The sequence below is a fragment of the Patella vulgata genome, chromosome 3 (genome assembly GCF_932274485.2).
Source record: "Patella vulgata chromosome 3, xgPatVulg1.2, whole genome shotgun sequence".
Lineage (NCBI taxonomy): Eukaryota > Metazoa > Mollusca > Gastropoda > Patellidae > Patella > Patella vulgata.
Genome location: NC_065881.2, coordinates 68206981 through 68233901, shown reverse-complemented (window position 1 = coordinate 68233901; position 26921 = coordinate 68206981). Strand labels below are relative to the sequence as shown.

Sequence of the window (26921 nt, the reverse complement as noted above, 5' to 3'; positions counted from 1 at the left end):
TGATATTTTTTTTTGGCACCATTATTAATTAATTTTAAAACTAATCGTTGATTTATTTACGTACACAAAATTGAACCAAACAACTCTAAATATAAGAATTCCGTATAAGAATTATTTGCTTCTTTGTATTGTGATTTAATAATAAATAAATAGCATATTGTCTAGCCTTATAATATAATTTAATTGGTCCGACTGGTCTTGTTTTGGTCCGACTGGTCTTAGTCCGAGTAGTCTTTGGTCCGAGTGGTCTGGATACCTACGACAATTGGCATTGAGTTTGAGCGTTCGCACACATAACTACCCGCATTCCTGTATTTAGTTACCGTCTTTTACATTCTAGTAAAATCTCTGCAAATTTTATAGCTTTACTTTTTGAAATATTTTGTTCTAATTATTTGATTAGCGACTCGGATGGGAGTATTTACTTTTGAACACTCATGCCGCACAAACATAACTATACATTCGTTTTACGGGCTTTATCACACTTCGGTCAAAACTGTCGAATCGAGAATTTATGTTCCGCTTCTTACGGGGTCATACGGGCTTAGTAGCATTATATACCCACCCGGGCACCCAATACGGCAATAGACACGCTGAGGGCTGCCGCAACACGCTTAAAGATGTTACTGAAGCGGTTATTATTCGATCGAAAGAATGCGTATAAAATTAAAAATACACTCAGAGAATTCGGAGTTAAGCTTCATGATCCTTGTTAAATTATTTATAACATAAAGAAGATAGGATATTTATAGTTTATTCATGACTTTATTTTTACGAGTATCCGTGCAATCAGTGATATTTTAATTGTGAAGAAAATTTGATAGACTGGCGATCAATGGTTTCCATATAAATCTCCTATGTAATTGCCTTCAATTGATATTTTTCGTCGCCCAAACCCATATACGATCAAAATGATCGCGCTGTCAAACTATCTTTCAATGTTAACCAACCCCCGCAACAGGTATATTGGATTCGACCAATACGTCACGAAGACATTGTTGACATCGACTCTGTCGAAATTACAAGTAAATTTTCAAATTTTTCAAGAAAGAAATTGTTCTCATCGTTGTGATAATTAGTTGTCTAATGGATTTTATCGAACGGGAGTTCATTACAAACACACAGGTGAGTTTATAATAACCAAAGTTAAGTAGTTTGTTCATAATCGAAGAAATCCGTTTAAAATTTACGATGAATCAGACAGTAGATACGTTTACAATACCGAGGATCCCTTTGCCCAGGCAGTTCATTGACATTAGTGAATTATTTTTCTTTTAATTTCAATTCATTTAATGGTCTTTTTCGAACGGAATTTTTAAAGGACAATATTGGTGCCAGTCATTATCACATATGTGATAGAACTGGTTAAACACGTTCCAAATATTATTTTATCACAGAGATCATTGGCTACGATAGATGAATAATCAATGTTTCAACAATAGGAATTGACGAACATAAAAGGAAAACACGAGTTATCCCTCTATGTAACTGGCTGAAGTGACGGGTGATAACAAGATAATGGGCGAATTTCTGCTCACTAAAAATTCTTTCGAAGACCAAAAGTTGTTATATGAGACTGTAAGAGTATATCTGACAATTCCAAAAAGTAATTGCATGTCATTACATAAGAGAACACGAGAAAAATAGAAACAGTCCGTACATTCACGGGTGTTTATTCATTCCATACTTATAAAAACATGGTAATGCACGGACTTTTTCTATTTTTCTTTCATGTTCTCTTATCTAGTGACAGTCAATTTTGTTTATGAATTATCAGATATCCTTTCACAGTCCCATACAACAACTTTTGGTCTTCGAAGGAATTATTATTGAGCAGAAATTCGCCTATTTATCTGTTATCACCCGTCATTTCATTCAGTTATATAAAGGGATAACTCGTGTTTTCCTTTTGCGTTCGTCACTTCCTATTGTTGAAACATTGATTACTCATCTATCGTAGCAATGATCTCTGTGATAAAATAATATTTGGAACGTGTTTAACCAGTTCTATCACATATGTGATAATGACTGGCACCAATATTGTCCTTTAAGTTTAGCCTTTTCTTAATATGGGACCAAGAGCTATCCACGAAAACATATTGATTTACTAATTTCGAAAGTTACAAAACCCAAAAGAAATTTGTCGCCTTACTTTTCCGGCCATGTAAATGACTGTTGCGGGTGATATCCATTCTCTAGCATGTATACCTCCTTCAATCCAGATACCTGCCTTATTACTACTACTGTTAGATCTAATCTATAAATATAATTTATGATTATGATAATATAGACTGTACAACGGAGACTTACCAGAAGGTTTCTATTTATAAAGTTAATCGGTGTGATCACATTTATATCAAATTATAAACAAATTAATGGACGTAACTTTATACCTGAATGGCTAACATTTCTCTTCCCTCGAACGATTTGACAATACTGACCATATCAGCAATATTGGGATATGTTTTCGTTATATCCTCAACCCATCCTTGAATCTGGAAACACAAATCACTAAAATATAACAAAATAAGAGCAATAAAACGGGTCATTAGAATATTTGGTGTTACAATGTTTTATCTTTCTTGGCTGTATAAATGGGTTTTTTAAAATAACATTTTAAAAATTCCATTCTGTTGAAGCTGCATATTATAAATAGCTAATATCTATTTTCACCAATATCGTCAAAGATACCTACCTCTTCCAGGGTGTGGTATTTTCCATAATCAAAATCAGCGTTAATATCACCACTTCCCTTGTTTGTTTCTAGCTGATAATTAATGCCTTCTTGTAAATCATTCATTAATACAACTGGATTCATCCCCAATCTTTCAAAACTGTCAATAACTGTACGTAACTCATCTTCATTGCCCGAAAGATCTAAAGGTATATCAATTCCTGCTGATCCACGCCAAATGTCTACCTTCAAATATAATAATTATTAAGAATTGGTAGTCACATTATGCACACTATTTTCTGAAAGGTTCTATTGTCATTTCGGATTCTTGGGGAAAACCATCTTCAATAGAAGGCATGATCTCGCTTTAACTACGTACATCTTATCAAGGTGTTGTGAAACTCGCATTCGTTGCTTCAGGAACATAGAAATTATCACAGGAATACTACTATGAGTTAATGTATCAATGATATTAAAACAATATAGACTTTATTCTTTTTCCGATAAATAATTTTTCACTTGGATCTAACAGGTGTAAGACAATAATAATGGTTTTGGTAATGCAGGTTAGGCCGTTAATAAAAAAAAATACTCTTAATAAGTGTTTTTTTCTGCATTTTTTAGATTAAAAAGAGTTAATTAATTTATTCTTTCATACAATGTCATGTTTATTTAAAGAACCGGTTAAAGCAGTGGTTCTCAACCTTTTTTTGCCAACGGCACACCTTAGAACACATGAAGAAGTAGTGGCACACCTGGCTAAATATATATAAAAATATCTGAATTTTGCAAAATAAAAACATGGTAAGTCAGACGGCATACAACCGTAGACAGAGATTAGTCATAGACACTTAGAATGACTCAAACTAAATAAAGAAAAAACACAGCTATGAACTTATCAGTGGATACTCAATTGGGGTCACGTATTTTTTCCCGTTTTCTTAGTGTGCCGTTCAAAATTTCGCGGCAGACTTAGGAAGATATCGCGACACACTGGTTGAGAATCACTGGGATACAGGTACACAGTGGAAGATATTTGACTCATCATCATCATCGATCAAAGACATTGGCAATTAAACATACATTATACAAGAGCTAAATCTGTCTATTGCAGGTCTTTCTTTAGGCCTGAAATGTTATCTAAATTATTAATTAGACATTAATTAACCTACCCAGACCATAATCAACTCTAGATGACAGCGCTAGCCTGCGATCTTTAGTGGATTGTGAGCCGATTTATTGCATAACTTTCCTTCGCGATTTAACGATTAAATGGATAATCGAGACTATGCTGTTTATCGTACTGACTTTAGTAATGATGATCAAGGCTAGCGGGAAATTTCAACCGCTTAGTTCTCGGTTCATGGTGGATCAATTTGAATGAAATTTTCAGCAAATTGCCTTTACATTATCTAGTTTTTAACTATTATAGTGAGAACTGCCAACTCGTTATCGAATCTCCCATAATGTATCTTTAAATAATGCATTAGGTGAATAAACTTACCTTTCCTGGGTTGAATTGAAATTTTTCCACATATTTGAATTGATCTTCGTTGTGGGGAATAAATCTGATAACCTTGTGTCTGGAAAATAAAATCGGGATATTATTGGTTTAATTCATAAATAGATTTGTGAATTCACCAAAACTGTATATGAAAAGGTCTTACCCACTATAGTTTACTTTTGTGGCAGCACAAAAGGTAACTAAACACAAAATTAGACAGAGGGCGTGTGTCCCCTCCATGGTTTGAATATAGATTAAGCCTGATAAATTTACGATATGAATTTTACCATCATAAGTATGTCACACCTTCATCACAAGATATACGTTATCTTGTATTTACTGTCATATGTTTCGCGTTTTATCTATAAGATTATGTAAGAGCTAAATCTTATTATTGCAGATCTTTCTTTTGTACGGTGGATGATTTAGGACACGCAAAAAAAAATATAATATCTCGAGCGCTCGAGATACTAAGTCGAGCGCTCGAGATAGTTAAGTCGAGTGCTCGTGATACTAAGTCGAGCGCTCGAGAAAATACAATCGAACACGTCTCAACCAATGTTTTAAGCTGTATAATTTTGTGCATTATTTAATGATAAACTTGCAGAATAAAGATATCCATTTGTTCGTTTTTACAGCCCACCCAAAGTTGCAGTGACGGAGCCCCCCCCCCCCCCCCACACACACACACACACAAACACACACACTAACACACACACACTCCATCCCATGCTCATCACCACCACTAAATATTTCCAGTTATATTTATCCCCTTCCAAGGGGGGAGTATAAGGCATGTTATTATAAGAATCAATATCGAGGTTACAGAGTTTTGCTAGGAGAGACTGACATTTTCTCTTATCTAGAAGCTCGGGTCTGATCCAAGGTTATATATTTCATATGTGTAGGAACTCTTCATTGCCTAATTTACCCTGGCGCAAGTGGCACGATCTTCAACATTCACCCCCCCCCCCCTTCGCGCCCAAAATCAATAGTTGCCACCTTGATGCCATAAGAAATACATAATAATATGCCAAGTTCCAAGCTGATCCATTCAGAATTGCGGCCTGTAAAATTGTGCGTGGCTCTGCCCCTGGGGGTCGGGACATCCAGTTGTCGTCTTTGGGCTATAAGGAATACATATGCCAAAATCCAAGACGATCCATTAAGAATCCTGGCCTGTAGGCAACACAGAGATACACAAAGAAAAAAATGGGTGTGGCGCTGATCCTGGGGACCAGGCAATCACCAAAAAAAAACCCAAAAAACAAAACAATAGGGGTCATCGTTAGGGTATAAGGAATAGGTATGCAAAGCTTCAAAAGGATCTGTTAAGAATTGTGCCCTGTAGGAGAAACACACACAAAAATTTGATGTGGCTCTGTCCCAGGGGGCCAGACATGCACCAAAAATAATAGAGGTCATCTTTAGGGTATAAGGAATAAGTATGAAAAGTTTTCAAGATGATCGATTAAGATTTGCGGCCTGTAGGGTGCGGGGATTGAATGTAGAAGCCCGGAAGATCGCGCCACTTGCGCCAGGGTCAATTAGGCAATGATCAGAATGAAATAAATAACCTTGAATCAGACCCGAGCTTCTAGATAAGAGAAAATGTCAGTCTCACCTAGGAAAACTCTGTAACCTCGATATATACAATTATTGATTCATATAATAACTTGCGATATATTCCCCACTTGGAAGTGAGTAAATATAACGTAAAATATTTAGTGGTGGTGATGAGTATGGGATGGAGTGGGTGGGTGTGTGTGGGTGTGTGTGTGTGTGTGGAGGGGGGGGGGGGTCCGCTCCGTCACTGCAGCTTTGGATGTTCTGTAAAAACGAACAAATGAATATCTTTATTCTGCAAGTTTATCATTAAATAATGCACAAAATTATACAGATTAAAACATCGGTTGACCCGTGTTCGATTGTATTATCTCGAGCGCTCAACTTAGTATCACGAGTGCTCGAATTAATTATCTCGAGCGCACGAATTAATTATCTCGAGTGCTCAAATTAACTATCTCGAGCGCTCGACTTAGTATCTGAAGCGTTCGACTTAGTATCTCGAGCGCTCGAGATATTTTTTTTTTTTTTTTGCGTGTCCTAAATCAGCCACCGTACTTTTGTCTATTAATTAGATATGTTTTCACATGACAAGGCCATACTCAACTCTCTAGAGCATCGGGTAGTTGTGATTTTGAACGGATTGTAACACGGTCGCTATTTAATAATTTAATTTAAAAATGGATAATCGAAACATTGTTTATTATCATAAGTTAACATCAATAAAAATCGTGGCTACACTATTTTTCAAACAGTCATATTTCACTCATTCATTATCTATTTTTAAACTATTATTGCAAGAACTGTCTGCTCTTTATCTAAATCCTACATAATGCATATCTAAGCATTCAAACTTTGAATTTAAATAGATTATGAAATCTAACGAACAGTAAAAAAAAAAAAAAAAATTGATGTGGGTATAAACTATGTGTGAGTTTCGGCTTGAGTGAAGTCAGTGTTTCTCGTTTCGCGCATACTTTGATATAATTATCTTCACACAAAGATGGTGAACATGACTAAAAACCTTTAATAACCCATCCACTAACACCTGGGTTAATCTATGGTGGGGGGGAGCACATTTTTAAGTTATCCACCCTTGATGATTGTGCTATTTTTATCGACCAATCCCATAAATCGTTAATTGAAAAGGAAGTTGGCAAAGGATAGTAACTCTCATCGGACAAGATTAGGAGTTAGCCTAAATGAGAGAAGTCCAAATTATTCTAAATGCGTATTTATAAACAAATTATATAATATTATATTAATGAAGACCGGACGTTCATATATATGTAGGTTCAAGAGTTTTATTGGAAGCGTTCGTTCGTTCGCGAAGTTTTACGTCCACGTGATATTGTAGAAAGTTTATTGTGAATACCTGGTGCTTTAGAAGTCATATCGCATTGTGAATCAAATTGCCAAGTACAATGTATCTGTTCAATAATAATAAACATAACAAAATGAAACATTTCAGACAAAGGACGAATAGTAATAATAATAACAAAAGTCAAACATATAAATGTCAAACATACATATTTGAAATCAGCGAAATATACTACAGATTTTGATAATACAATTAAATAGAAATGAATTAGAAATATATACATCATTTACATAAATCATTCAGTAAATGGACATGAATATGGTTATTTACCCTTATAAAAGTAAAGGCGAAACGACTGGTTTGTAAACTGTTTTTGATTGGTTCGTAGACTTTAGTGGTGTAGATCGGAATGACAACACTGGGGATACCGAGGATGGACTTGTCTGAGTCCATATCTGTCAATGTGTAGAGTTACTTCCCTTGGATTATGCAACAAACAAGATGGCTGCCCCCATGTACTCCAAAAATTATCTCAAAACGATTTTATTGTTATCAAGAGGTATTTAATTCAGTTTAGAACATTAATCTTCTTAATATTTAACAGGCATTGCATGAGTAGAACGAAGCTGATGTGATTTTTGTTAAATATAAAACTTCATAATTAAATTTCTGATAAAAATAAGGAAAGGTCCAATCTAGATTTTATTTTGGAGAATAAAACTGTTTAATTTGTGTAAAAAACCCTTGAAATCCTCTACCTTAGGGAAGAGAAACTAACTCAGTATACGTGTTCTGTTTTCAAACAATTTAAACCCGTCAGTCTGATATGTCACATGTGGAAATGGCGAGACCTGTGTCCCAAGCTGTATTACTACACAGTGTCTGGATAAAACCAGACTATGAGACTTTTATTTTATAAAAATAACATGGGCACATTAGCGCTATAACATGCAGGTGAAATTTACCTTTCGTTGTCAAGTACAGCATGTGTCTTGTGTGTCATGCACTGTATAGACCTCTAAAGGAACGGCAATAGATTGTCAGGTCACCCAAGGAAAAAATTGACCTGAAATCTTAATTTGTTGTTTAAATTTCATATGTACAATTTGTACATGGACTTTTATTTCTGAGACCCTGTTAAAATTGGGATGGTCCCTTTAAAGGAGCTAAATCGCTAATATTTGGGACCAAGAAATTAACACAGTTGGGTCGCACTGCATATAATAATGTAATATGAATGTATATAAACTGATGTACATGTACATTCAATTGTTTCCGTTTTTACAGTAATTTCAAATTACTGTCTGTTCCAGGTAATACTACGACTCGAAAATTGCTAGTCATTTCTTCAAATTTTAATTAAAATGGCTAAAACTTCGTGAAATACCTCAAATGGTCACCCCATTGCTTTCTTTCTTGTGAGAACTAAGTTCAGGTCAAGTTTTATAGTCTTTCTCCTTTGTAAAATCGAAGTTTGTTGACATCTTACTACTGGAAACAGCCATGTTTGGCCTAGTTATCTGGGCGAGCCTAAATGGACAAGGGGTGCTGGGTTTGCTTTAAGTCGTTTCACCCTACTTGGATGTATTGGTGGTTGTTTCGGTCCAGTAAAATATAACTCTTTTCAAAGAGTTATTTACTGAATCCCAGACCACGGTTGTTTGTCCCACTAACTTGAATAGTTAATTGCCCCCCGTCCGAAGGTTGTAATTTTTTTATATCGATATAAGCTACATGCAAATTTTAACCCGCTACCGTGCTGACATGTGATAGAATTGTGGAAGGAGGCTGCAAGACATACTCAAACGTAACTCGGTCCACAATGTCCATTGGTAATGGGGGTTTGCATTATTCAGTGGCTTAAAATTTGCCTTGAGAACTGTTGGAAATTTTAAACTTGAGCTAAGACTGGCATGTAGCGCAATTCCCAATGAAACCAAAAATAATACTACTATACTATTCAAAAAAAGTAGGGGATATTTGATTTTGGGGGCATAATACTAAAATATGCAAATGACTATGAAAAAAGTCACTATAGAACCTAACAGAAGAAACATTTCCAGTTACATGTGACGCCCAAACGCACCAATAGCTACCGCATGGAATGCAGGTGATGCTTGGGATCATCATGGGGGTCCAACCCAAGATTTGCACGACTCTGACTTTGAATGTTACAGTCATTGTGGCATTGAATTCCAGGGTGGAAACATCAGTTTAATTGTTTTAGTGACCAGAAAACAAATTTTGATATGCGTCGGCTTACCCAAAATGAAAGGTTACGTGCCCTTGGCATGCTACAGATCGGCACAACACAGGCGGTTGTGGCGCGGACGATGAATGTTTCTCAGTCTGTCATAAGCAGGCTATGGTCCAGATACCGTGATACACAATCTGTACAGGACAGATCACGCTCAGGTCGACCAAGGGCGACAACTCAAGCCCAGGATCGATTTATCCGTACCTTGGCCTTGAGAAATCGTGTCATCACAGCAAATCAGATCAGCGCTCGTCTTCAAATAGACACTGGTGTGAGAGTGAGTGGCCAGACGATTCGGAATCGACTGCATAGGGGTCACCTTCGCGCCCGACGTCCTCGCGTGATCCCTTGTTTGAGAGATCATCACATTCAGGCAAGACGTCGTTGGTGTAGGGATCGTCAACACTGGGATAATCGACGCTGGAGCAATGTGATGTTTTAAGATGAGTCAAGGTTCACTGTTGATTTTTTGGACAGACGTAGGAGGGTGTGGCGTCATCGAAACGAGCGCTTCCAAGACGTTAACGTCATCAGACATGATCGATTTGGGGGTGGTTCTGTTATGGTGTGGGGAGGCATCACTGTTGCTGGAAGAACGGCTTTACATGTTGTGGCAGGGCGTGTTACAGGCCAGTACTACCGGGACAACATCTTGGCAGTCCATGTTGTGCCGTTCGCACGACGTCATGGCCGCCGTTTCATCTTCCAGGATGACAACGCAAGATGTCACAGGGCCAGGATCGTTACAGGTTACCTCCAACAACAGAACATCACCACATTACCTTGGCCAGCACTGAGTTCCGACCTCTCCCCCATCGAGCATGTCTGGGACATGCTTGGACAGAGGTTACGTCAACGTCAACAACGTCCTGCCAATGTCCAAGAACTTGCTGCTGCGTTGCAACAGGAATGGGACAATCTGGACCAAAATGACCTTAGACGTCTCATTAGGAGTATGCCACGTCGGATCAATGCTTGTTTGGCAAACAGAGGAGGATTTACCAGTTACTGACTTGGTTGTGATGCTGTGGTAACTTTGCTGTTTGACCCCGGGTATCATTTTACCCTTATAATGGTCAGTCTGTGCCTTACTTAGTCTAACGATCATTTGAAATAAATCGATGAATGTGAACTTCATTTCATTTTGTCATTTGTTTCTTCGTCAGTTTCATTAGGTGACTTTAATAACACTTAAAAATCAAATATCCCCTACTTGTTTTGAATAGTATATTATAAAAGATCATTTAGACAGTTATTAAATCAATAACATGACATATGTGACTGTTATCTAAAGATTAAGATAGAGAGCTGATAGTTTAAATATTATAGTTTAAAAATAGATAATGATAAAGGAATATATTGACACTTCAGTCAAATTACATAATTCTGAACGAAGTTTTGATAAGAAAAGCGCAGTCTCGATTTCCATTGCTACCATTTTTACGATAATAACAATATTTTCGATTATCCATTTCACTCCATTAAAATTCACGACCATACGATACTTTAGAGGGTTGATTATGTAGGCCTACTGGTCATGAGAATAAATGTCTAATTAATAATTTAAATAACATTTAGGGCCTAAAGGAAGATATGCAATGGGCAAATGTGGCTCTTACATAATGCATCTTTAAAAGAAATTCACTTACATGTACATACGGCACGGGCCATTACTGTGTAGATTGTGGATGGTCGCTAATTGGTCAGGTCAAATGTATCTAATTTTGGTAAACTGTTTTTAACCGTCCTTAATTTGCGATCCGGCTTTGTAGAGCCCCGTACAGAGAATTTACGTGTATATTTAGAACGTAGGCAATATTTTTTTAAAAACTTTTCATTGGTTTATAATTCACTGTATTATGTTTCTCAAATAACTACAGTAATATAATTGTTTGACACATTCCTTGACATATCGCGTAATTTTTATCTTGAAATTGTGCATAACAATATTCCATTATTTAAGGGGCTATATTTTCCTAACATTCGTTTGTTTTATTTTTCTTTTCTACTACAACATAAGAAACAAATATGTTGTGCCTAAATCCATGGACCTTATAATACGTGGACTGGCAACGGCTTAATAACTTAACCAGAGATGTGTGCCGCGCTGTAATTTGAGACATGTCGCGGTAATTTGAGACGTGTCAATCACGACCAAACGAAAGTTGTTAACGAGTTATGTCCCTTCGCGGCGTCTGTAGTTACCTGGCATGCGTACTGCTCCATTATGAGTAAATGGCTTACAACACCTATAAATAAATTTGCGAGCCGTCGGATGTTTATATTTTATTGAATAATATGCCAATAAAATTAAACTTATTTTAAACAAAATTTCTTGCTTCTTCTATCTAAATAAACTGGGCAAAACTGTGGGATAATTTGGGTCAAATCAAATACAGGTTTATTCATGATTGTTGAACAGTACATGCATTGGTACGGTACTTGAAAATATCACAAAACAAAATAATTTTTTAAAAATGTTAATATTTGTTTTAAAAATAAGAATTTTGCCTAGTACCGTAGATAAGATATCAAAGTTTACAGAGAAAGGGATCATTAATTCCAAAAATAAATGTTTCACTGATTGAAAGCAAAAATAAAATGACATATTTTTTCATAAAATTGTCTAAAGTGTTATTTTCGTTGTTTTTAGGAAGTAATTAACTATATTCCACTTTTTTAAAAATCAATGATTTTTTTTCCAAAGCATGCCTTAGATTCACGTGTATCAGAATTATTTCAGAAAATATGAATTATAAGGTCCATGCTAAATCTAAAGATCTATATTTAAAGGAATACCGGTACGGTATGTGAAACTATTGTAAATCCAAAATTTTTTAAGATATCTTACAAATATTTTACACTTTATCCCAAAGTTTACTATTCCAATCCGATTAAAATACAAATCTGTATTTCGTTTCGTTTTTTATACTTCCGATGGCCTACATTACTTGAAGATCTGACAAGTAAAAGTTGAAGTTCACATCGGGGGTAAACAGTGCAGGGGCGGATCTAGGAATTTTGAAAGGGGGGGGGGGGCGCCGCAAAATGAGGGCACTGACCGAGGAGACGGGGCACGCCGCTGAGAGGGTTTTTTTTGCGGGGGGGTCCCCCAAGAAAATTATCCGTCATTTCCTTGTATCTGTAGCCACTCCAAGAGCTATTTGGCTGATATTTTTGTCTAAGTAAACTACATCAAGTTGAACTCATGCGCGTCGGTGATGGGCATGCACCAAATTTGTGAAGTACCTGTCTACCCTAATGCGAAATGCAAGCGCCCCATTTAACGCATGCGTAGTCGAAATGTTTATGTTCTGAGAAAGTGACAATGTCGAAATATATGAAATTTACAAGAGAATACTGGATTTTATCGGACTTCTAGTCATTTATTCTAAGGGAAGAAATCAAAGGGATGACAATTCCAGGTATGTCACAAAGTTTTAGCCATTGTAATTAAAAAATGAAGGCATGGCAAGCATTTTTCGAGTCGGAGTATCAGCTGGAACAGACAGTAGTTATGTTCCGTGAAATACGCCAGAAGTCTCAATCAAATGGCAATCTCTAGCGTCTGGTTATTCCAGTCTACACCGATAGTATTTATTGCGCATGCTCTCCAGATAAGAATATGCCATCGCCGTTTGACATGATTTGTGGAATATGTCTAGCCTCGTTCTTCGAGTCCCTTGTTACAAATGGCGCTGGAACGCATTATGGTACACAATTCGTGTACCAATAGTAAAATGTTTATTTTGTCTTGAATATTGGATATCAGAAGCCCATCTTTTCCCGGTAAGATCACAACATCACTGTTGATTTTAATTGATTTAAATTGACAAATAATTTATGTTTACGATGTCGAAGACTTTTAATGATATTGATAGAGACTTAGCTATTTTAAGTTACTGCTTGAACTGGCAGAAGAGTAGTAATGTAAAAATAAATGTGACTTGCAATTGCACAATAATTTTGATAATACCGCTGAGCTGGGCTGTAGAATTAGACCATGACTACATGTTTAGATTCTGATCTCGCTGTAAAATTTAAAATGACTACTAGTAGGCTAGTACTAAATTAAATTTCACTGTAAAACTGAAACTTGCAGGGTACCATTTTTTCTCAACATACTGATATCCTTCAAAATATGCAATGTCTACTAATTGATAATTGAGGGGGATCACGTGGCTAAGTGGGTAAGACGCTGGCTCGCTAGCCTAGAGGTCGGGTGTTCGATCCCTGCATTGGCCGAGAAAGTTTATTCAGATTTTCCGACGTGGTTTCCCCCTTGTCAGTGTTGCAGCATGAAGGGCCTGACAAGGACAGCTGTCTAGTCGTTCGGATGGTATGAAAAACCGAGGTTCCATGTACACATTGGCGTGCACGGAAAAGATCCCTTTGCAGTTGGAATTCGATATAAGAGTAGGCCGTATTATGTAAGACTTTTAGATTCTACCATATGTGTATTATGTAAATTCTCATTGATCTAAAGACATCTATTGGTTTTCAATATTTTTCTATAAAAACTACACAAGCTAGGCCCTTTTGTTACTAAATCACATTAGAACTTATACATGTAGGCTGCTGTGCAGTTATTAACTTATCCTTGTGAAATTTATATTTACAACACGATCCAGCATTCTTCCTCTTTGTTAGAAAATCCTGTTAATATCTTAGATAGGCTTGAGTTATAATGAGCTGATCTTTTTATTTGACATTTATGAGTAGGTTAATTCATAACTGTTTGAACAACTTACACATAGATTGTGGTGGGCATATGTTTAATTTCCTGGCAAACTATATTTTGATCATAATTCTGATGTATCTTTTAGTTAAATCTTTGAAATACATGTATAATCTCTGTGGGCTTAAGGTAGACTAAAACCAGTATGTAGTAATGCTGTGACATGACATTGTGAAGATATGTATCTTTAGTATGTGTCAGTTTTTAATTTACATAGATTTTTACAGTATGACAGGAAAAGGATTTTATGAAATTTGTGGCATTCTTTAGATATCTGACTTTATTATTTTGGTTTTGTGAACAACACTTGTTTTAGTATCTGTATATATTGAATATAAAAGAAAATGCTTTATTTTGTACATTATGTGTGATTCTGTATAATTGTAAAGCTGGCAGGATTCAACTTACTTAAAGCAGTGAACAGTTTTAACTCTTTTCTAATATGAAGTTGTATAATATAGGAACAAATAGTACTGCAATGAAAAATTTCCCTCCGACACAAACCTAAAGATTACATGATTAGCATTGTGTTAAGCATCAATACATTTTTATCATTTCAACAACCGATTATTTTGTAACTATTTATTTGATACCAAAAATCCTATCTTGATGTCATTTTGGATTTATTTTGCAGATTAAAGTATAGAGTAACCTTTTTATCATTATATCTACCTAGTTATCTCCATCTTGATTAAAATCATTTGTATCTGAAATTTAAAGTTTACGTTTCTCTACTAAGATGTTTCAGAAATGGCTTCCAGTATTTTTTTAAAGTTTGAATGCCATAAAATCATACACTATTTAAACTCTCTAATCCTGCCAGCTAAATAAACTTTGTTATTTCTATCTGTTTCAGATATTTGATAAATTGACTATTGCAGTCCACAGTCAGTTATCATCATTAGAAACATAACCATTGCCTACCTGTTACAGTAGTTAACATCAAAATGGATGTCAATGAAGAAACCGCCCTAAAGGAGGTGATTTCAGAACAACCTTTGAAGGAAATCATGAACTTTTTACAACACAAGGATGGGAAAGGCCTGAAAAAATTTGTTCTGGATCGTAAATTATCAGATGAGACAATTTATTGGGAAGTATGCTCAGAAGTTTGTCATCATATAACTGAGCACAACTGTATTAATAACAATATTTTGTTTGAAGCTTGTGAAATGTGTTTGAGATATATGGTAACCGAAGGAAATCCAAAGGAATTACTTCTGGCATTGTTAGAGCAATGCGAGTTTTTTGACGATGATATCAGATTTACTACTCTTATGTTCCTTATTCAGAAAACATTATTAAGGTTGCCAAACAAAAGATTTCACTCATTAGACCTCGCACTGGAAACGCTAACAGGGCATATTTTATCAAAACCAATCCCAGAGGACAATGCTCTAGAAAATGAAGAAAGGAAACTTCTTGCTATGGATGGAAGAGTTCAGCAAATAAACGATGTTCTCAAAGCATTCCTTGATTTTCTTAAGCCGTTTGTTGAAGAGGTATCATTGAAAAACTCATGCAACCTACATAATGAAAATATACAAGCCCAGATTCTTGTGTTAAAAATTCATCTGTTGAAGATCTTAAATCAGCCTGTAATATACCTTGATTTACATGTTGAATCCGACAGCTACGTTGGTAAAAGTGATAGTCGAGTCTGTGTTGAAAAGTTGATGAATTTATTCTCCCATTTGGAAACCAATTTCCAAAAAATGATGGAATTTGCAGTCAATAAGAAACCATTGATCATAAAGCTGGATGAAAATTTTCGAAAAACTGAAATGGAGATTGAAAATGAAGAAAATGAGAGACGTCTGAATAAAAAAGCCAAAAAAAATTCTGCAAAAGTTCCTAGTCTAAGATTCAGTGAAATCATACCAACTCATAGTCTCTGTTGTTTGTCTTATTTGATTCATTCTGAACAACTTGGCACTGATCAGTTACCATGTGTTTATTCAAAGTCTTATCTCTTTGAGTTTAATTTACCATTTATAGTAGACATGTTGAAAACTACAAAGTCACTTTTGCTTTTTAAAGGCTTGAAACTTTTGAAATCATTTGTTGGTATTTTACCCAGTGACAGTATATCTGGCTATAGACTAGACAATGACAATTATAGCAAAGTTATAAACAACCTTATTGAAATTATGATCAGATGTTCAATGAAAGATCTGCGACAAGAAGCGGTGCAACTTTTTACTGGTTTGATTAAGCTCTTCCAACATAATGGCCGCTATCAGTTATATCAGAACATTCTGAATAAGTGTAGTCATTCTGGGGTCAAAGGTTATGTGATTAATCTCATAAAAGATGAAATAAAAGACACACTCAAGGAAAATATACCCAATAAATCGTTCTTAGGACAACGTCTGAAACGGTTAATCAAGATAGCTACCACCTTACCTGACAAAGAAACAACTGATCTATTGGAACATTCTGACAGAATTATTACAGTTCTTAATTTATTACGATATCTTGTTATCCGTGATCCACCTAAACAAAACACTACAGGAATTTGGGAAGAATTGAAGAACATGGAAATAGATTTTTTGAAACCGTTGCGTGTTGGATTGGACATGTCTAAAGCTCACTACAATCTTGAACTTCAGAAATTCACAGATGAAAAGAAAAAGAAGAAAATGGTGCCAGATTTTGATGTGTCTGTGGGTGGTGTTCATCTTCCACCAGTTACGGAAAATCAAGAAATCCAAGTTATGCATTCAGCACTCAATACATTTGATATGATTGACAGTTTATTGACCAGACTTACAGAAATAATTGAGCAACAAACAATTTGAAAATTAATTGTTATGGCTTAGAAACTTGTGATACATTTTAAAGAAATAAGTTTTGAATTGAAACAAGATGAAACATCATGCTTCCTTTAATGATTCTGATAAACATTCTCTTATTTTATAATGTTGGTGCTAACTTTAGACTCTGGATGAAGTCTGTTTTTAACAATTATTTAGTTTACATGTGGTCTGAATCCGTCTTGTTAAAGAATAAGTGTTATGTCCCTTTATTTTCGGTAAACAATGTCTTGACAGGAAAAATTTTGAAATAGCAACACTGGTGTATGACTCTATCATGATAAAATGTCTACTACATGTATGACTTTACTAATTTGTTCCTGAAGAGAACTAAAATACTAGCAGCTTTGTAAAACATAAATTTCTGTTTGTTTTTCTAGTCTTATATGTTTTTTGTAATTGTTCCACAGGTTCTTCCAATTCCTGATCTTACTTTACATTACATTACTAATCTTGTTCCTGAAGAAAACTAAAAGTCTAGCAGCTTTAAAAATACACAGATTTAAAAATTTGTTTGTTTTTTATGGTCTTACCTGGTTTATTGAAATTGTTTCAAGGATACCTCTAATTCATGTTTTTCTTTTACTAAACATTAAAGAATCATTATGTGAGAGAACTGGTCTATTGCCAAGTGTGTTTCAGGCTTTAAATGTTATATAAATTATTATGTGAACATTTATTCACATGGCAAACCCATAATCAGCTCTCTAGACCATCGGATGGTTTAGATAAGGAGTTGATTTGATAGTGGGGTGGGGGTGGGTAAGTGGATGGCCGAATGGTTAGCACATGCGTGCTGTATCATACGATCTGTCATTTGAGTTAACTGGCGGGGTTTCGATTCCCCGGTTGTACGTGACAAGGAGTAGGGGTGCCTATTCAACCTCGTGGGTTTTCTCTGTGTCCTCCGTTTTCCTCCCACTGCTAAAGACCCCTACGTGCAAGCGAATTATTGAAATAAAATTGAACCATATGTTAGTCCCTAAATGACCTAGTTTGTGTTGAGTGGAGTTAAACCCCATTCTTTATCTCTCTCTCTCTCTCACTCTCTCTCTCTCTCTCTCTCTCTCTCTCTGATTTGACAGTGTCTGCCAAATCTGCATTTAAATGATAATATGGCCGGAGAAAGCTGCTGAAACAAGTGACAATCAATATTTCGCTGATTATCATGACAATGGTGCTTGACAAACGAGAACATCAATGGCAGGTGGAGTTTCCGTCTGTTCAATAAATTCAATTTTCATTATCTATTTTTAAACTATTAAAGCAAGAGCGGCCAGCTTTTTCTCTAAATCTTGCTTAATGTATCTTTAATCTTTGTCCTTTTGCTTAAACATCCAACTTTAAACAAGAAAGGAACTTCAAAAGACCACAACTACAAAGAATTGTGTAATAATATAAGATATTAATTGCGACTGTTTAATAAGTTGTTAATGAGTAATTAGGGTAGTTAACCTGATAATAATTTGATCTCGGTCACACACAATAAAAAGTGAGAGAGATAAGAGAGAGAGATTAGGGTCCACTGGACCCAAACTAGGTCATTTTGGGACTAACATATGGTTAATTTTATTTCAATAATTTGCTTGCGCGTAGGGGTCTTTAGCAGTGGGAGGAAACCGGAGGACCCAGAGAAAACCCACGAGGTTGGACAGCACAAAAGTCAATAAAAAGACAAGGCTTTTGTTTGATGTATACTTTAGATTATCCATCGCTCATTACAGCATCTGTCAGTCTTACAAATTACCCCAAAAAAGGTTGGCATTTTAACCTAATCAGACCATGTTAAATTCAGAAACATATTGGTCAAACTTTAAAATCGATTGATACTAAGTAATGGTTATCTGAAGTTATGTGGGTAATGATGCCTGGAAAGCGGCACTACGACCTATTCTTATTTTGATTGGGAACTTTCATGGACACAGGACCTCAGTTTTTGTACCATCCAAGTACTCTGTCCAACACCACTGACAAAGGGTTAACCAAACAGCCAACATGGGATGGAACAACGGACCTCCTTGTTAATCACTGACTGAGCCACCATGGCTTCAAGATGTTCCAAGTAGAAATTTCAATAAAATGTTAGTATAACTAATTGGCTATAAGTTTAGAGACATGTCTAAATATAAGCTCTTTGCTCATATGAACATGCAATATCATTAAACATACATTATGCAAGAGCTAAATCTGCCTATTGTAGGTCTTTCTTTAGGCCTGAAATGTTATATAAACTATTAATTAGACATTAATTAACGTATCAAGACCATAATCAACTCTCGATGTCAACGCTAGCCTGCGATAATTGTTAGATTATGATCCGATTTGCTGCATAACTTTCCTTCTCGATTTAATGATTAAATGGATAATCGAGACTATGATTTTTGTCGTACCGACTTCAGTAATGATGACGGAGGCTATGCAAAACTTTTGATCGCTTATTTCTCGGTTCATAGTGGATCAATTTGACTGGAATTTTCAGCAAATTGCCTTTACATTATGTAGTTTTTAACTATTATTGTGAGAACTGCCAACTCGTTATCTAATCTCCCATAATGTATCTTTAAGATTTGGATAGAATTTGAACTAACCTACTTTCTGTCACATCTATGTTCCACAAATGAGAGTTGTATTTATAATTGAACGAAACAAAAGCTCTAAAATACATGAATATGTTTGGGTTTAAAAATTCCCCACAGAACACAGCCCTGTACATTATTGCACTCAGATTGATTGGCCATTAAGTTCATATTCTGATTACAAACTTCAAAGAATATGTCATTGTTGTACAACGAAACTACTTTTATCATCTGATTTTAATCAGACTGGAATTTAATGAAATCTGGCGTAAGTTTTTAATGTCCTACTTTTCTGCTCCTGCAGTGTGCTATAACAAAATTGAATTCCAACCGTCAAATCTTCTTTATGTACACATGACCTCCGTTTTTCTGTCCCATCCGAACGACTAACTCAACCAACATCAGGATCAAACCCAGGACCTCCATGTTAGGTAACAAGTGCCTCACTTAGCCACCTCAGCTCTTAAATGAGACTGGAGTTATGTATTTATATTTCGAAAGTTCCATGAAAATTTGATGAATGTTATTTTTCAGGTATAAATCAAGCTTTTCAGTTACAATTTAGAAGTTTAAGTAAAACATGTAGAAATTTTGGTAATGAAGATAACACAACATATACAGATGAGTTCACAAATGAGTAAGTAAAAAAATGATGTTACATGTAAGGCCTACTGCACGTCAGGGCATGTGTCATGATTTAAGAATTTAAGACTGGTATGAAGGAGTGTCAAGTTTGTTGTATTCAGAAATCACATGTTCCTAATGAATAACACTACAGATTAACAATTCATGCTATTGAATAAATAAAGCTGATGGGGGCTTATGTACTGCCTGTTTCTGGATATATTGAGTTTTAAACTATGTTGATCTATGCTTTATTATAAGGATTTGACTTCCTCAAAAAAAAAAGATTGAATTTGACAATTGTGTCCTGTTTCTAGGTTTGTCTTGTGTTATTGTGTGTGGTGTGGTCCCCTGCGCTTACTATTAACTATTTTTTACCATATTAAACATACATTATGCAAGAGCTACATCTGCCTATTACAGGTCTTTCTTTAGACCTGAAATGTTTTCTGAATTATTAATTAGACATTAATTAACTGATCCAGGCCATAATCAACTCTTGATGGCATCAGATTTATTCGATATTAAATAGATTAGAACGGTTCAGCCATATTTTGATTTATTTTAAAAATGGAGGAGCGAGAGTTAGCTCCAGTATGGTGGTTGAAATTATTGCACACATCTTGTCAAACCTTCAAAGGCTAATATCTTTGCTCACAATAGAGTAATTTAAATGAAATTTTCACATTATTCATTTTACATTATTTATTTTCGAACTATTATAGCAAGAATGGCTAGCTCCTTATCTAAATCTTACATAATGTATCTTTAAGTTCAATTTTTTGCAATTGATAAGTTAAAATATTTTTCTTATTCCATTTTAAAATTATAAATTTTGGAGGATTAAATTTAAATAGATGACCTTGAAAAAACATATCTTTTAATGTAACCTTCTTATTAGAGCAGCAGGACGTTAAACCTCATTTCATTTATTTAATGTAAAAATATTTGACTTCAATCATAGACCTAAATACCTAAATATTAATATGACAAATATCCTGTTGACTCTTGTTTGACCAACATTTTTATATCAACCACTTGAATACGCAATAAAATTGGAATACGTTCTTGAGAGAATGTAAAACTAGGTGTGAATTAAAATAGGATATGATTCGACATTTCATTTTATTCATTGAATGTTTAATATCACGTTCAGGTACTCTATAATCAACAAATACAAGTGTAAACTCATTGTGAAAGAAAAAAGTTTATATTTGACATATAAATCACTGGAATCTTAGTACCAATGCAATGACATATTTAGTACCTCATCCCCACTTTTGGCCATCATTACAAATATATCATTACTGACCAACATATTATTAAAGGAGAAGTCCTATTTTTCACAGAGGGGGTGGATGGCCGAATGGTTAGCACGTACGCGCTGTATCATAAGGTCTGCCATTGAGTCAACTGGTGTTGTTTCGAATCCCCGGTTGTATGTGACAAGGAGTTGGGTCGCCTGTCCAACCTCGTGGGTTTTGTCCGGGTCCTCCAGTTTCCTCCCACTGCTAAAGACCCCTATGCGCAAGCGAATTATTGAAATAAAATTAAACCATATGTTAGTCCCGAAATGACCTAGTTTGTGTCTAGTGGATGTTAAACCCCATTTCTCTCTCTCTCCTATTTTTCAAAGGGTACCCAAAAAGAAAGTATACAAATCAAAAGCTAATATGTAAATAAAAAGCCTATAATTAACTTGTCTAAAAGTTTTATTGAGCCACTTTGTTAAAACTACATGTATAAAAAATTTATGTAGTGACCTGATCAACATATGTTGTTTGTGAATTTTAAGGTAATAATGATGCAGCATTAATCTGCAATACTGCGTTCTGATACATCAGATTGAATCTGTATTTAATGAAATATTACATTGTTTCAGAGAGAGGGAATCAAGAAAACAAAGGGAATCTGTTGAACAAGAAGAAGAAGATATTAGACAAAGAATATTAAAGGCTGCACTTCCCTTTGTAAATGTACATGGGTGGACCAATAAAACTTTAACTGCTGGTTAGATTTTTTTCATATATAATTAAAAATTGAAATTTAAATATGTCTGACTGTAGAATATGAAATTGGTGTATCTGTTTTGTCTCAATTTTTATACAGGCATTGATTGTTAATAAATTTTATTAGCTATTGGAACTTTCTGCTTTCACTTATGGTTAAGATTCTTGTCCAAATCTTAAATCAGTTCTTTTGATTAATTAATTGGACGATCAGTAAACTAAAGGTTGTGAATTAGATAATTTTAATTGAACAACTTTTATTTGTTTTAAGGTGCTGAAGCAGAAGGTTTACCATCTATATCTCATGGAATGTTTGAAAGAGGAGGCGCTGAATTAATTCATTATTTCTATTCTACAAGTAATGCTCAATTAGCTGAACATCTTGTCCAAAAAGTTTCTAAAGCCAAGGAACAGGGAGAAAAGTAGGTGATTTATGACTGAATAATTTCCAAGTTAGAGAGGTACAATATAAATTGTCTCTAAAGCGATAATAAATCTATGCAAACCAGAATAATTTGTCGTATTAAATCAGCTTTTAATCATACTAATAGTTGAATATGCATTTTAATTTAGAAATTTTAACAGTTTTTAAGCTCAAATACTTACAATCTTGTTGAATAATACCTATTGTTTTTCTCTCTATGACATCACTGTAAACAAACGTTAATTTGGTAGCTTACCAATTTAGAAATTAGAGTTTTCAAACATTGTACTTGAGACATGTGGAGGTTTTCAAGATTCAATAAGTTTAGATTTGCCAGGGCAGCGGCAATAAAATCTGTTCAATTTCTGTAAGTTAAATTGCTTTTACATGTTCTGCTAATTTGAAGGTGAACCCACAAGATAGAAACAATATTTTTTATCATTAGGTTGAAAACTAAACCATTTATACAAGATGCTGTAGAAATGCGACTTAGAATGATAACACCTTACATAGAGAAGTGGCCTCAGGTATGTTATTCATAAAATATTTCACAATCACCCACTAAATATATATACCTGTAGATTCATTATGCAAATGTACCAAAAACCTCTTTGTCAAAACTCTAAAGCAGGCATAAGGAAGCAATCTATTGAATTTCAGTGTGACCTTATTGCCAAAAGTCATTCGAATGGGACAAAACAAACCCTAAAGTCTGGTTTTGAAGAAGAGAAGGGTGAAAATGCAGCTGTATTGGCAAAATTCTTTCCCACTGAACCATACTAATAATCATTACAGTATGTTTGTCTCAGAATGACCTATATTAAGTATTGACGAGATGTTAAACCCTGCTCCATTTCATTAAATCAGAACCTTCTGGTCACTTTACATGTCATAGGTTTTCAGATTTAATGGTAGAATATTGGGCTGTACCAGTAGTCATAAAGACAAAGTTTATCAGATTATTCGATTGACCTTCCCAATTGGTGTTGATATCTTTGTATTTACCAAAGGTCTGTGTTATTAGTTCGATTGACTTATATTTTCAGGCTATGGCAATACAAACATTACCCCAGAATGCTCTAGAATCGTGGAAAAATTTGTCAAGATTAATGGATGACATCTGGTTTTATGCTGGTGATAAGTCTACTGATGTAAGTTTACTATTTTATTTTATTTGGTGGGTACTGTTTCAGAATGGTAAAATTATTATACTGCTGATAATTATCATTTATTGCCAAAAATGGGCAGTGTTTAAAAGTCATGACAAGCTTGTCTAGTTGTTGGGAAGCAGACGATGAAAGTGGTGTTGCCTGGTTCAGATTCGATGAAATACGGGCTCCACCCACCCATGTGTACACTGCAGTACATCTAAAGAACTCTTGACATTTGGAATTTGATCATAGGCAGATGCAGAACAGTCCAAGCAAAATTATCCTCCCTAGTATTGCACACATGACCATAGTTTAAAACTAACTGTCTGTGTGTCTCAAAATGACGGAAGTAAAATGTTGATGCGATGCTTATCTCCATTCCTATCCCATTCACAGGGGGTCTGGATCGGAAGGTCTGTCATTGAGTTAAGTGGAGTAATTTCGATTCCTCAGTTGTAGTGACAAGGAGTAGGTTCACCTGTCCAACCTCGTGCATTTTCTCCAAATCTTCCAGTTTCCTCCCCCTGCTAAAGACCCCTACGTGCAAGCGAATTATTGAAATAAGATTGAACCATATGTTAGTTCTATAATGACCTAATGTGTGTTAGTGGATGTTAAACCCCCTCTCTCTCTCTCTCTCTCTCTCTCTCTCTCTCTCTTTTTCTACTATTCACCTGGATACTGGGTACACATTTGTATGTAAACAAACTAAACTTGGACAGTCAGATTTTGGAAAAGCAGTGGTCTACACTGACATTACATAAGAAACATAATTATTACATTATAATTGAATGTTAGCCTCAAATTTTTGTAAGTAATTTGTTGGCAAGTTGTTTAACCCATTGCATTCTATCTAAAGACCAAGAATAAAGTATATTACTAACATGCACACTGTCAAGTAGGCTAAAAAAAGATACTAACCCTAACAATTTCTTTCTTTCTGAGCATGAAATTATATTTAATGTGACAATGTGTGGCTTTCTTTATAGTTTAATTGGTATACAAAAAGAGTATCATTAGCAGCTGTTTATAAAAGTACTGAGATCTATATGGTTCAAGATAACTCTGAAGATTTTACAAATACATGGGAATTCCTTGACAGACGACTTAATGACCTTGCTGTATTTGGGTCTCGAGTTAGAAATGTAAGTTTTAACTACTCATTGTGCATGCATAAGATACTGACATTGAAATCTCAATTTGATTAAAACTTCCCTTTTCATTGAAAAGTCAAAATGAATTTCAAAATTATGCATTTGTGTGTAAAATTATTAATTGTTACAAAATTTTATTTACAGACACAACAATTTGGAACTGCTTTGTCTGAAGGTTTATGGGGAGCTTTTATAATGGTGAGGATCTTTTGAATAAGATTATTACAAAAATAAATTTGTCATGGTATGGTGATCATTGGGGCAAAATAATGACATTAAACATACATTATGCAAGAGCTAAATCTGCCTATTGCAGCTCTTCCTTTAGGCCTGAAATGTTATATAAACTATTAATTAGACATTTATTAACATGAAAAGACCTTATTCAATTCTCGATGCCATCTAATGTGTCGGATTTTCACTGGATTTGAATCCGATCTGTTGCTCAATGTTCATTGTTGATTAAATCCAAAAAAAGGATAATCGAGACTATTTTTTATATCGTACTTTACATTATCTAGTTTTTAACTATTATAGTGAGAACTGTCAGCTCTTTATCTAATCTTCCATAATGTATCTTTAAGAGAATAAATTCAATAGGCCTTTTATAGTGAATTCCATTGAGCACATGCTACTCCTGTCTACAATCTACATTGTTAAACTCGCCCACCTACTCCTGTCTACATTGTTAAACCCGCCTACTATAGTCTACATTGTTAAACCACCTACTCCAGTCTACATTGTTAAACCCACCTACTCCAGTCCACATTGTTAGACCCACCTACTCCTGTCAACATTGTTGAACCCATCTACCAGTCTACGTTGCTTTAAAAAATGTCTTTGCATAGTATGTTGTTTAATATAAATTCTGTTTATGTTTCTTTTTCAGACTAGCAATGTTATGGGTGTTAATTATCGGAACAGATATGGTTGAAGATTTGACATGTCTGTAAATTTAATTGTTTAATTTCCGGTGAATAAACAAGGAAAAAGTCTTTGAAACAGACAGATATAACAACAATCATGTTATCAAACTATAATTATAAATGTTGTTTGTTACCGTCACTGAACTGTAAATATAGTGTTGTAGATATATAAATGGCAACATTTTTAAAACGAAAAAATGTTAATAAAAATAATATATATGACATTAATACCGTGAAATTATGTCTAAGCGTTTTAGGTTTTTTTGTCCCCCGTCTGTCCGTCCGTCACACTTTTTGGGACACAATAACTCTCTCTAACTGAGCCAGAATGTTCAAACTTGGTGTAGGTGTTTATTAGGTCAATGCCTTGATGGAGTTCAAAGATGAGCATTTTCTGCTTAGTGTAAGCAGAGATAAGCAATTTGATTGGTTGATGCTTTGGGACACGATAACTTTAGTTCTAATTAAGTGAGAGTGATGAAACTTGGTGTATAGCTTCATTACATCAATACCTTGACTAAGTTCGATAATGAGCATTTTCTGCTTAGGGTAAGCAGAGCGATAAGCAATTTGATTGGCCGGGACTTTGGAACACAATAACTCCCCTTCTAATTGAGGTAGAATGTTCAAACTTGGTGTAGGTGTTAATTAGGTCAATGTCTTGATGGAGTTCGAACATGAGCATTTTGTGCTTAGGTTAAGCAGAGATAAGCAATTTGATTGGTCAAGATTTTGGAACACAATAACTCTCATTCTAGTTGAGTTAGAATGTTCACACTTGGCGTAGGTGTCTGATAGGTGAATGCCTTGATGGAGATTGAAGATGAGAATTTTCTGCTTAGGGTAAGCAGGGATAAGCAATTTGATTGGTTGATGCTTTGGGACACGATAACATTAGTTCGAATTAAGTGAGAGTGAGGACACTTGGTGTATAGCTTTATTACATCAATACCTTGACTTAGTTCGATAATGAATATTCTCTGCTGTCATGTCATGGCTGAGTTCAATGATTTACATTAGTCGATGCTTTGGGACAAGATAACTTTGATTCTATCTGATGGAGAGTGCTGAAACTTAGTGTATAGTTTGATTGCTCGATACTTTTGAAAAAAATAAATGTGCGATTAATAAATATGTGTCATCTATTTATTTTTGGATTTCGGCGGGGGACATCAGCCTCA

General features: G+C 35.0%; 2 protein-coding genes across 3 annotated transcripts in view; one reads left to right on the top strand and one right to left on the bottom strand.

Annotated features, from left to right (window-relative positions):
- LOC126815701 (carboxypeptidase B) overlaps window positions 1-19483 on the bottom strand; it is a 23139-nt gene extending 3656 nt beyond the window's left edge. The window contains exons 1-5 of the mRNA XM_050541583.2: window positions 19465-19483; window positions 4179-4257; window positions 2696-2920; window positions 2394-2495; window positions 2153-2257 (exon numbers count right to left, since the gene is read on the bottom strand). Coding sequence (XP_050397540.1) covers window positions 2153-2257; window positions 2394-2495; window positions 2696-2818 — 330 coding nt within the window. The 5' untranslated portion in view covers window positions 2819-2920; window positions 4179-4257; window positions 19465-19483. The remainder of the gene's footprint in view (window positions 1-2152; window positions 2258-2393; window positions 2496-2695; window positions 2921-4178; window positions 4258-19464) is intronic.
- On the top strand, window positions 7517-26921 carry LOC126815694 (ubiquinone biosynthesis protein COQ9, mitochondrial). 2 transcript variants are annotated; one of them, XM_050541570.1, is made up of 9 exons: window positions 7517-7624; window positions 19987-20089; window positions 21959-22086; window positions 22357-22507; window positions 22955-23036; window positions 23556-23660; window positions 24650-24805; window positions 24959-25012; window positions 25704-26921. In XM_050541570.1, exons 1-9 carry the CDS (start codon window positions 7567-7569, stop codon window positions 25746-25748), a joined length of 882 nt encoding a protein of 293 aa, XP_050397527.1. In that variant the 5' UTR covers window positions 7517-7566; the 3' UTR covers window positions 25749-26921. The 2 variants fall into 2 exon arrangements, with proteins under 2 accessions (XP_050397527.1, XP_050397526.1); XM_050541569.2 differs by lacking the exons at window positions 19987-20089; window positions 21959-22086; window positions 22357-22507; ... (3 more) ...; window positions 24959-25012; window positions 25704-26921 and adding an exon at window positions 14917-17825 and having other exon boundaries at window positions 7536-7624.